This window comes from Psammomys obesus, unplaced genomic scaffold (assembly GCF_907164565.1).
Source record: "Psammomys obesus unplaced genomic scaffold, mPsaObe1.curated_primary_1811, whole genome shotgun sequence".
NCBI classification, from domain to species: domain Eukaryota; kingdom Metazoa; phylum Chordata; class Mammalia; order Rodentia; family Muridae; genus Psammomys; species Psammomys obesus.
Genome location: NW_026596079.1, coordinates 4,532,514 through 4,545,504, shown reverse-complemented (window position 1 = coordinate 4,545,504; position 12,991 = coordinate 4,532,514). Strand labels below are relative to the sequence as shown.

General features: G+C 44.9%; 1 protein-coding gene across 1 annotated transcript in view; it reads right to left on the bottom strand.

The window, feature by feature from the left end:
- The window catches only part of Col22a1 (collagen type XXII alpha 1 chain), a 211,613-nt gene that overhangs the window by 178,261 nt on the left and 20,361 nt on the right, over positions 1-12,991 (bottom strand). The window contains exons 3-5 of the mRNA XM_055626482.1: positions 12,471-12,545; positions 6,107-6,218; positions 1,517-1,640 (exon numbers count right to left, since the gene is read on the bottom strand). Coding sequence (XP_055482457.1) covers positions 1,517-1,640; positions 6,107-6,218; positions 12,471-12,545 — 311 coding nt within the window. The remainder of the gene's footprint in view (positions 1-1,516; positions 1,641-6,106; positions 6,219-12,470; positions 12,546-12,991) is intronic.

Genomic DNA, 12,991 nt, shown 5'->3' with positions numbered 1-12,991 from the left:
TTCTATTCTATTCTATTCTATTCTATTCTATTCTATTCTATTCTATTTTTCTACTCTACTCCAGTCTTGTATTCTATTCCATTCTATCCTATCCTATCCTAGTCTATTCTATTTTATTCTGTTATGATAAATCCTACTTATTGTTAGAATAGACTAAAATTAGTGGCTGAATGCTCTGGGCATCATCCACTTCTCACATTGTTCTTAGCACCTCGGTTGTATCATGTCATTTACTTATTGTAAGAAGAGAAATAGAGAGTAAGACAGGAAGAATGGGAGAGAAGAGCTTAGAAGGAAGTGATCTAAGAGAGTGGAATAAGAATTAGGTACTTCCACCTGACCCTATTTTATCGGGTCTCATCAAAGCTGGCTGTATCATCTTCCTCTGTGGCCTGGCACAGCTGCACCCCCTCCGCCAGGGGCCTCCCCTATCAGGGGACTAGGGAAAGGCCGTATGGGAAGAAGAGAGAGGGTGGTGGGATTGAGAGGAGACAAGGGAGGGGGCTTCACGAGGATATAAAGTGAATAAATTATAATAAATATATAAGTAAAATATAAATTTGAAAAACATTAAAAAAAAAGAATTAGGTACTGATGATTGTCTCAGACCACTGTTCATGGTTGCTGGAATCTAATCACTTGGAAAATTTTTGCTTTGTTTTAACCCCATATAAAATCCAAGAGTGTTTCTCCCAGCTGAAGGTGAGAATGTCTACACTTTCATATTTCAAATAACAGGACAGGGTTCAGGCACCAGGCCTTTGAGCCCTGAGAATAAGTGGATTTTGGCTTGCTCAAGAATAGAGGGTGGCATTGCTTCCCGTTCAAGCTGATGCCGTGTTAATGACCTTTGCTTTGAAATCTGCCCCTCCTCACTAAGCTAGGTGCTGATGAGGAACTGTAGAACTAAAAGCCAATATTCTAGACATGGGTAAAAGCAAGGGCTTGTAACTTCACTTGTGAGAAAACTGAAGACAACCTTCTTTTATAGGAGCGCTACTTGTGACAGTTTCTACTTTACATCAGACCGTGCTGGATGCTTTGCAAACATGATTGTATTAACACCTGATCCTTCCTCGGACTATTTGTGATAAGTATTCTCATTTTCCACTTTCAAGCTAAGGAAACTAAGACTCACAGGTAGTCCTACCCCATGACCTACACCAAGAGAGAAGGAGACATAATATTTGGTCCAGGTCAATCTGACCCTGGGCCAGTTTTTTCCACTATTTTATGAAGTCACCAATAGAGAATGTGCTATAAGACAGCAGAGCATATGGTCACTTCTTTCTCTAGACAGAAAGTCTCAGGGGATGTGGTAACTGGGGGTCTAACTTTAGAAGGTTTGACCAGGGAAGGAAGAGGTGCTGGACCTACAGGCTCTGTGGAGCTCCATGCACTGTACCCCACTTCTGTCTAGACCCAGAACTGAGGATCTTTCAGTAAACACAATGGTCATGACATTTTCCTAGGAAGACACAGCACTTGCCCCAGGAACAGGAAGCACTGCTCATACCTGTGGGATGCCGTACTGGTCAATGACCTGCCAGATGTACCAGTCTTCTTTCCGAGATGTCTTCCTGAACCGGAAAGTTGTGACAAAGGCATACTCATCAGGCAGACCTTGGGGAAAAACATCCCTGAGGACAAAGAGAGACAAATGGTTCCTGGATTAGTGAGGAATCGGAAGCTGCCATGTCTGCTCAGCTACACAACCTGGCAGTGTGACCCCTAAAGATGCCCACAACCTCCTCTCAGCTGTACCATCACCTCTTACTAAGGCTAGTGTCTTACTAAGACCTTCTACTGACCAGCACTATGGCCCCTTCACTGACTTTGCCCCCAGTGCTCATCTTCTGGCTCCCTACCGTCCCAATGACTGATGGTCAGTGCCGAGTGACCCTCCTCCAGGAATGGTTGTGGTGGAGACTCCCAGACTTCACCTCTCCTGTGCTGATCCTGTGTTATCTGTAAGAGGGAGCCAATATCAAGTTGCTATGGCCTCGATGTATGTCTTAACAAAATCCATGTACTAAAATCCTAACACGTAGATGGTGGAGAGTTAGCAGGTAATAAGTGTGAAACCTTCATGATAGGATCAGTGTCCTGGTAAGAGAGGCCCCCCAGTGTTATTTAGCATTTCTGCCACATGGCATTACCATGAGAAGACATCATCAATGAAGACCTGACCTTAGATATCCAGAATCCAGCTCTTTAAGAAGCTTCTGACACTTTTCGACCATGTAGACTGTAGAGCATTTTTCAGTCAGACATGAAATATCCTCTTCCCTCCACCAGTCCCTGAGTTCAAATCCTCACTACAGGATAGCCCCTCTCCTGAAGGTGACCTCTGTTCCCTGTTGCTCTACTCTAGCCAGTTCTTAAACTGCTCATCTTTTTCCTAATTCAGTTACTATGGAGGTCTATTAGCCAATCACTCTGTATCTGCTCAGAGCATCTTTGGACCACCTGTCCTTCCATCTCTTCCCATGTATGAACAAAGACACCTGAGCTTCCTCCTGACCCAGCCCTCCAAAGCAATTTTTCTCCCTTTCTTTCTCCCCTTCCCTATCTTTTCCAACATAGTTTTGCAAAAAGTAACTTCCACACTTGCTCATTTCATCACCTCTCACCATCATCTGAATGAAAAGCACCTGTTTCCAGCCTCACAAATCTCCCCAGTTTCCTTGTGGAGATCCTAGTGAGAAAGTCTGATAATTCCCTACCCCTCAGCTCCTACCTCAAAGCAACCGGTACAGCAGGCAGAAGCTAAGGAATTAAAAATACCTGAAAGCAATCCAACGTTGTCTTCTTGCAAAACCCTCCCACTTCCCAGACCAGGCTAATTTTCTCAGAGGACACTGAGGGGGTAGTCTCCCATTGCAATGGAGGACACCAAGTAACATCCTGCCCCTCCCTCTGGATGACAGTGACATTCCTTCTACCAAAGTTGTGAAAACAGAGGTGTGTCTCAACACCAGCAAATTTTGCCAACTTCCCCTGTACCTGTGTTCTATTTTGGATTGCCATACTATCAAAACAAAGTTTAGCCCATTTTTATATTTCATCAATCTATTACTCACATGATCCCAATATAGTAATCTAAGTCTTCATTTTAAAATGAGTACTCTGGGAAACTTAATATAACAGGGGCATGCGCTTTCATCTCGTTCCACCCTGGAAAGAACTTGTGAAGGATGTGTTTTGATCTTTGCATTGTAGGTCAGGGAACCTGGGCTCTTTGGGGCTAACTCAAGGGGATGTTGCAGACAGAGTTCAGACCCAGAGGTTCTGCTCTCTCCATAGCTTTTGTCTTAAAGCACCAGCCAACTGTTCTTTCCTTCTGCAGAATTTGGCCAGGATGAAGCCATAGCCTACTCTGGGGGTGGAAGGCTGCCTCTGGGAAACACACAAACCATGAGTTTTGCTGCTGGGGGAGATGGAGGCTTTCTGGCCAGACAGTCAGGAAGGGAGGTGGGAAGGCATCTGGCTTCCTGGTTCTTTGATTTGCAGATCCTCAGGGATCCTTCATGTAGCTAAAGAACTTAAAAGCTAAGACTGGTCCTCACTGGCTCTCCACTCACAGATCCAAGCTGAGAGGCAACCCAGTTGTTCAGTATCACCCTCTGAGGTAGGGCATCACTGAGAATCATAAGCAGACTGGAGGAAAAGAGCCTGTCACTTTCAGCACCCAGGCTTCCCTCGGGAGTTAAGGACTCCTTTGGTTACCATGCCTGTAGAAAAAGATGTCCCCACCTAACACACTTTTCCTTTCCTGCTCATTTCCTTCATGAATCAGTCTATTGTTTTCTGTCTGAACACGCTTTTTTCTTATAATTTTGAATTATCTCAAAAGACATATGCAAGTGTGTGTACCCAAACAAAAGATGTGTGTATATACATCTATAATATAGATGTGTACACACACATATAAAGAGAAAGAGACAGACAGAAAGTGTAATGCACATGTACATGACTACACACATACAATCTAATGGAATCAGTAGTCAAGGGTGGGAAATCCAATAAACAGTTCTTTCCATAAATAACATAGCAGATATGAGATTGCAGGGCAAAGAACAAGGCTTTGGCCTCCAAGTAGCTGACCGTGAGGACAGTTTCTGTCTCCTGCTATCTGTGAGGTTTTAACAAGTGACTGCCTTCCTTAAAGGCCCAGATGTTGTACCAGATAGATGAGAGCAATGCCTGCCCTGTTCACCTCACGTTATTACAGTGAGAAACAAATGGAGGAAGACGTGTAAAAATGCCCTTTACGTGTTCAAGAAGTTTCACTAATGTTGAAAGTGACATCTTTCTTTTATGAATAAAATTAATCTGCAAATTAAATCATGGTTGTATAAGGATAGGTACATTTCAAAGCATCAGAGAGTGAAAGGAATCTATCCTTTCTTGAGATGTCTGGATGTTGTTTATGACGCTGTGCCATATGAAACACGACACACAGAAATCCCCACTTGGGAAAATGGCTGGTGTCACATCAGCTAAACCCATCATCCAAAGCTGTGCCCAGTCCTCTGTTCTGTAGATTAAGCCTAGAGATGTTCTGGTAAATGGCGGCTGTTCCAGGAGAACAAGGCATCTCAGGCACCTGTTACATTTGTATAACTCTCTCCCTTTTGTTCTTTATTCAATTTTCCACTAATGTAGTATCTCTTGTTTCTGAGTAGTGTAGCTGGTGACTTCATAAGAAGGCGTGAAGTAAGAGCGTCAGTCTGGAGTCTGACCATCCTTGCATTCCCCTAAATGACCGATGACTCACATCTTTCCAGGCGCCTGTGCACCACTGCAGAAGAGCATGCTCAGTAGAGTGCAGACTGCCCCACAGGTGAAAAGATGGAAGTAAGAGAGAAGGATCCATATGCCTCATTCGCCTTTACTCTTGAGGAACGTGGGTTCCCAGCCATGAGTGCGGTGACACTGCACTCTAAAACAGTCAGCTCACAGGATGGTCAGTAAACTCAATGCTGTACTAAAGCCTGTATGCATAGCTCATCATGGGTAGCTAAAATCTGATGTCTCTCACTGTGACGAGACTCTGGAAGAGACAAGGCTTAGGTCTCTCCCAAAGCTTCTAACAAACAAGTGAAGACAGTTTGAAAAGAACAGCTGAGTCCCTGGCCTCAAGTTCACCGTGCTTGGCGCAGGGGAGTGCTGTGAGAAGAGTAGAGGAAAGGAAGGTCTCACTTAGTGTGCAGTAGAATTATACTTGAATGAGGAGCAATTAAACTTGAATCCAGGACTGAGGAGAAGACACCTGCCAAGGCCTGACAGTAGGAGGGATGCCCAGAGTGCTCTAAATGTACGTGAATCCACAAAAAAAGACTTGGGTCAAGCAATGAGACGCCAAAGGTGATTCTGAAGGCCAGTCCAGCCTTTCGGGCCTCTGAGTTTAAGAAGACTAAGAAGCAATTAAAGAGTTACAAGATGGAGGAGGGATCACATGATACAGGAGCACCCTAATTTGCAAACCGTCTGTCTCTTCTCCAGTGAACATACAGCATGCACTGTGGGATTGCTTTTAGCTCTTGACTGGAGATGCAGTGTGATCAGACACTGGAGAAATATGCCTGGCATAGATTCTTAACATCACAAGGCAGGGATACTCATGTCAGGTGGAAACAGGAGAAAAAAATGAGGCATCTGGTAATAGACAAGGGACCCAGGCAATCTGAAAAACTGGGTCTTCAGTGGCCAAAAACATTAGAAGATACTCAGAGACATACATCTGCGATATGAGGCCATGACTGGTGCTATGTGGTGATAACCATAAAAATCATCGCCATTTAATGAGCTGAAAGAAAACTGCATCCGTAAATGGATGATCAATATCAAATGTATATGAACAGATGAGCACAAAATGACCAGAAAATCAGTGGCACAGTGAGCATGGAACTGCAAAGAACCAGCTTAAATTCCTAGACCTGCAGCTAACATCTTAGCTGCTGCACCTGCTGCACCATCTTAGTGTGACCTCAGCAGGCACCACTGTGTTGCAGTCAGCTCAGTGCTGAGGGAGCCCCTGTGGCTGGCTGCACCCTGCTTTCCAGGGCATCCAAAGGTTCTGCAAGGAGAAACAACCACTCACTCAGTTTTCTGCACCACAGGAAAGGAACCCATCCGTACATAGGAACTCTGTGCTCCATTTTCTCTCTTTCCCAAGATTTCCTTCACATTGAACAAATCCATCAGGTCAAAACCTGCACAAAGAGAAAGTTGGGAGTGAGTTTGGCAGAAGAAAAGTATGAGAGACACTTTAACAGCTAGTTCGCTCTCTGCTAAAAGAGTCAGCCTGACCAGCTAGCCCCAAGGGATAGGGACTTAGATGTAAGAACACATATTGGGAAGATGAGAGCAGCTGATCCATAAGCTACGTAGCATCATGTCCAATTCCCCCAGTTTAAGGCACTGGGGCAGGAAGACATTGGCCCACACACTGGAATGTGAGAACCAAGAACATCCCAGATCAGGGTCAAGCACAAGACAAGAGTACTGCAGTGGGAACCCCTGTTCTAGAAGTAGCTCAGTGTCCAAATGGGTTCTCTAATAAGGGGAACAGGGACTATTTCTGACATGAACTCAACGGTGAGCTCTTCCACCTCCACCCCATGAGGGAGGAGCAGCCTTGCTAGGCCACAGAAGAGGACATTGCAGCCAGTCCTGAAGAGACTTGATAAGCTAGGGTCAGATGGAGAGGGAGGAGGTCCTCCCCTGTTAGTGGACTTGGAAAGGACAGGGAGAAGATGAGGGAGGGAGGGTGGGATAAAGAGGGAATGAGGGAAGGGGCTACGGCTGGGATACAAAGTAAATAACCTGTGATTAATATAAAAAATAAATAAATTTTAAAAATTTTCAAAAAAAAGAAGCTCAAATGTCAGTGCTAAACCTTTAAGAAAACACATAACTTAAGGTCTTCCTTCCTGTAGCCATATTGTTGCCTTTCACTTGAATGTGCTTGGATTGTTGTCTGTAGCTTTGAAATATCATGATTTTAAAGAGAGAAACATTAGAGAGAAATAAAATGCCTTTGCAGTATTGCATTAAAGAAAGGTGAGTATTTCTGCTTTCTCTGATTTCCCCTTAAGAGATGACTGAGAATTACTGTCAACATAAAGTAAAAGAACAACCATGGCCATGCTTGTGGGCTTTGGACTTGTGGGTTAGCAGGGTGATGGAAGTTTAATTCTTCTCAGTCACATATTTGTGTATGGGAATGTCCATGATTTGTGGCCAGCAGATGGCCCTGGCTGTTGCTCGGAGGACAGTGAAGATGCCTAGTAGATGAGCCTGTTCCAACAGTGACATGAGACCTTGAGGGCACACAATTCAGTAGGCCATATGGGACTCCCATAGCAAAACTCAGCACTGCTGAAGTAAAATGCTCTACCCAAGTTGTCTTGGCCAAACTGTAGAAAGTTTGGAAAGTCCTGCAGCTGAGCTCCCCCTCACCCCCATGCCTCCAGAGAGCAAAACCTGTTCTAGAGGCTGACAGCGTTATGGAATTCAGACATGGGAGCCCATGGCGCTGTATGCTTCACTTTTAGCTTTAAGTGGAAAAGCCTGGAGGACCACACCAAATGCTCACTGAATACCAGATGCTCCGCATAACCCTTAGCCCTGGGTGACAGCGTGAGCACTTCCTTTTTCATATAAGCTCTGAATGGGGACTAGCAGATGGAGAGGGTAAAGTGGGTCTTCCTGGCACTGGTCTGCTGGGACTTGACTGACTCACTTGCTCCACAGGCATCAGCTCCTCCATCTGTAAGCTGGGTGGAAGTTGAAACTGGTCACCTCTTATGCGTTTAGTGCCTATAATTATTCATCATGGTTCTAGCGTTATTCATTATGGCATAGTTTTCCTTCCAAGAACACCTCACTTCCTGTTAACGGTGAGTTTGAATGCCAGGTGTTCATGCAGCAAAGGGGCCCTCAGCTCAGCAAGCACGCCCGGAGACACAAGCTAAACCTTGTCTGCTGACAAGGTAGAAAGAAGACCTCCTGTGCATACCAACTGAAGAGAAGGATGTTACAGGTACTCGTAATGTTTAATGAAGCCAAAGAACCCTATGCCCACACAGACTCTGCAGATGCTATCTGACTGTTGAGCATGCTTTCTTTTTCTTTTTTTTTTCCTTTCATGAAAATTTTTTAATGTTTTTAATTTTTTTTTATTTTTATTACTTACAGTTTATTCACTTTGTATCCCCCCTGTACCTCCCTCCCTCCTCCCCTCCCAGAAAATACAGGACTGCTTTTGTCACTCAGCCTCCACTGCTCCTCTGAGCATAAGGGCTGCTGGCAGCTACATTATACGCTACCCTCAGATTCCAAGGCTTGGCCCAGGAAGCAATCAGAAGTCCAAGGCCACCATTGTTAATTCTCGAGCAGTCCACAGATCCAGAAATGAGCTCAAGAAGGATGTCCAGCAGTTAGATAAAATCCAGTATACCTCAGAAATTTATGAAATGGGTTTCCTGCTCACCAAAAGAATTCATTTCCCTTTCCTCTGGCAAAAGGGACATATGACTCTCCATTGACATATACCTGTGGTGACTATTAAAATATCAAACTTCATCCTAGCCTCCAGGTTCTTATATGCCCTATTCATGTGTGTTTGCTATACATTTCAAAGGCCATCTGGCCCCTTTTACCCTTTCTCTACCCCAAACTACCAGGCTGCTCAAAATCACAGGCTTCACCTCCCCCAGCTACTCAACCTCCTTATGATCAAATATTATTTTGTATTCTCTTTCCCTTTCCCTTTCCCTCTCTCTCTCTCCTTCCCTCCCTTCCTCCCTCCCTCCCTCCCTCCCTTTCTTTCTTCCTTCCTTCCTTCCTTCCTTCCTTCCTTCCTTCCTTCCTTCCTTCCTTCCTTCCTTCATCTCTTGTATCTCTTGATAGTCCCACTACTCTATTCTCTGCTTCCCTAGCCCTGGCATGCCTAGTCAGGTTGGGGTTTTTGGTTTGTTTGTTTTCTCTGCTCTAGATGCTTCCTGACACTTCACAATATTCTCTCTCTCTCTCTCTCTCTCTCTCTCTCTCTCTCTCTCTCATACATAATGAAAACCTATCCCTAATAAAGCATCCATTTTAGCAGTTGCTTTACTGCACATCACATCAATCATTAGCTAAGAGTGAGTTTGAGATCACATAACATTTGATAAAAGAGACCCTGTCTCAAAAGAAAATTAAAGCAAAGAAACACACACACACACACACACACACACACACACAAATCAAATACATTCTTTCCTTCCTGGTTCCACTCTTTTTGGTTTCAGTGAAGTTCAAAGAATTAAACAGGACAGACTTCAGACAAGAAGCAATTAACTAAGTGACAACAAATGGCACCAAATCACCTGAAATAAACAGGGGCTCACCTCAGAGGAAACTGGAAAAACTCTTGAGTGGTAAAGTGACTTTGAGGCCAGACAGCCCGAGATAGAGTAGCAAAGCTTCCCAGGCTGAGTGACACCTCATCACAACCCAGCTGAGTGCACAAAGAAAGACCTAGGCCACTGTTCAGGAAAGCTATATAACACTTACAGTGACCAAGGACTGGCAGAGAAGTCATTAGAACTGAGGGCTCTCCGAGACAGTCTTCAGATCTCCTGTTGTACAGATGGGAAAACTGAGGTTCAAACAAATCAGAAGTTTTGATCTGCAGCCCACCTGTCTGGCAAGCAGCAGGCCGATCTAAAATACATGTCTCAATACCTATTGTCTGCTCTCTTCATCCTCACTTTCCCAGGCCAAATGATCACTACAAAGTGTCAGATATTTAAGGAAATGCCTGGAGGTAAGGCCTTTGAGAACTGTGTTATTTCAAAACAAAGAAGGCCTCTTTGATTTCTCAAATACAATGAAATTGACAAGCTAGATAATCTCTCTGCAACTCCCTCTTCAGCCACAACGTACTTACTTGAAACACTTTCTCAAGGCTGGTACTGATTAAATGGCATTGGGGACAAAGTAGGGTGTCTATGCACCCAACGCCACACACACAGGCAACTGTTGTGTGTGTTGATGACCGCCCCCCAATCCTGCACTATGACTTATCTCCCAGAGCCCCCAGAGGGCAGGGAAGGTACCAGGGCTCCACCGGCTGTGAATGGATGCAAGCAGTTTCATAACAATTTCACATCTATCCAAGCACCCAAAGCAGTTGTTGGAGAATTCCTCCTCATATACCATGGATTAAGGCACTTGTTTAAACTTGTGCACAGTCACATATTTAGGCACAGACAGACAGACACAAAGGCAGCGAGCGCACACAAGCACTTGTGCATGAATGCATACAGGCATCACACCTTTTGCATTCCCCAGCAAGAAACAGAAAGGAAACCAAACCACGCTGCTCTTCAGTCTGTAGGACAGGAAAGCTTTAGACTCCTCTGATTTACACACCCTGTGCTACATTCTTCTGTTCCCTCATCTTCTGCCCTGTTCCCCCCTTTCCTGCTCCACACCTTTCAACACATCCACCTCTTTATCTTTTGTCCATTCATCCAACCTCCTTTCACTCATTCATGTTTTCACATGTAACTTCAAGCCTTTTTCTTTCTCTCATTTTATCCATCCACCTGTCCATTCATCCACTCAAAATATATGTACTAATTTCCTTCTACCTGTCAAAGGTACTACCCCATACCCAGAGGACACAGAACAATGTACAGATAGAGACAGGTCCTTATTTTCAAACAGCTTATGTGCTTACAGGAGTAGAAACTGATGAGACCATCAGATTGGAGTTCTGGGGATGGAGTGAAATGCCAGAAGAGCAGCTATCCCTGAACCTCAGTTTCCCAACTGTGCAGGTACAATATGCATCTCACCTGCTGTGTTGGTTAACTGAGGAAATACATGGTCTCTCAGTGAGTGGTGCTTCTGTTGTTATCATCAATGTCATCATTATGATAAACGCTCCCATCATAGATGGACAAACAGGTTGAATAATGACTTACTTGGGAAATGCTGTCCCATAGGCATGTGGTTGACAAAGCCAACTGTAGACAGAGCAACCAAGTAAGAACGGGCTTTGAACGGACTTCAAAGGGAGATATCCTGCATATAACTGAGTAGGCACATTCCCCTGGCGGAAATAGGTAACGGATTGTCTGAGAGCATCACCAGAGATCACCAAGGCACAAAGTGAAAAGGTCTAATTCATATTGTGCCCTGCTTTCCCACCTAGGGCAGAGCAGCTCAGCTACAAACATGCTCACTTCAAAGCACCTGAGTTATCAAAGGGAAACAGTAAAAGTCACCTTCATCTCAGGAGTTGGACAAAGCATCCATGACAGTGACATCACCCCTTGAGTAATCACTGTGTTTCACAGGCTCAAAGAGCAAGAGCAGATGGATAGCTCTGTCAGCTGTGGCTCCCTCCTAGAGTCCTAGAACCTTGACTGCAGTTGCCTGACGGGCAGGATGGAGCAAAGGTGACTAAGGCACGAAGCCAGTTACCCAGCAGGCTGCCTCACTGGGTCCTTCACGGGAATGAGGGTCTTTTATGGATCTCCAGGCCACCCAAGGAGCGTGCACCGGCCTGGCTCTGCACGGGCATGGTGGGAGTTGCTTTCAAGGAGCATCAGCTACCCTGCATGTTCTTTCAGTTGTATACACAGGCATAGCAGCCTCTACTAGAAAAATCCCCAGGCTCAAAGATACAGATGTTGCTTTGCTGCAGTCCACTGGGGCACACAGATAGGGGAGACTTCCTGGAACTGGATGTGTCTGAACTACAGCTAGTCCTGACCTCACGTGCTGGCTGCCCAGGAAGGGAGATATTCGCATGGCTAGAATTGGACCCAAGGAAGATAGAGGAGGGAAATGGAAAAAGGAAGCTGGAGCCAGGGACGAACCTTGGTGAGAAAAGCAGAGGGGAAGTAAACAGTCCACACACTCAAAAGCTAAGTAGGACTTGTGGGCACAAGGGAAAATATCAATGCATGGCACAGTCATAGCAATGCAGAAGCCAATTCCCTGTACTCCACAAGCTGCCATGGCCCTTCTGCCTGGCATTGTTGGAGATGGTCTTTGAACAGCCCATGAATGCTTCTCTCTGCCTCAGGTCTGCAGTGACATGTCTGCTCTCCCACCTACTGAGTTCCCCATCCATTTATGATGCTGAGTCATCGCCCTTTTCTCTGAAGTGCTTTTATTTATTCATCCATCTGCTCAATCTGCCATTATTTGCTTGCTTATTCACCAACTCCTGCTACACTCATTGTAATGATTTTATTTTTATTTTTTAGGATGGCCCCAACCTGCCAAAAAGGACACTGCAGACAGATGCTCCTCACCGTTGGGCACTCACAGCCACCTGCGTGGTTCAAGCCACTTCACCATGACACTGGTGACAGATGAGAAAGATGAAAGAGTCAGGGAGGCTACCGTTAGGTCTTCAAGCTGCACATGAAAGCAATCCTGTGTATTGGAGTCTCTTTTACCTGTGATTTCCTTGGTTCCTCCATTAGTGTGTTTAAAGCGATCTCCTTCTACCCGGACACTTGGGCAGAGCACATCTGAAAAAAAGCAAGAGGAAACAGACTTATGAGCAAAACATGCCTACTATATCTCCCTGTGGAGTGTGAAAGCAACAAGTCTCACTCTATGTACAGAAGAGAGGGACACACAGAGCATACTGGGCACCCAGTATTCTTTAATCCTTCTATGTACTTGTGTGGTTGTTCACCATTGACCCTGTAAATATTATACCAAGGCAAGACATAATCATGGCATTACCCTCACCTCCACTGAACTCACAGTCTTATTCATCAAAGGGAGCCACATGAAAATCGCTACCAGTAATACAGAATCAGAGGTCAGGGACACCAGGACAGTGCTAGGAGACTCAGGACACAGATGCACCTGCCAGCATGCCCAAAAGCTCCTCTGAAAGGAACAATAACAAATACAGAAATGATCAGCGTTATAGTCTTAAAGGGGATTAATGGAACAGGAGGTATTA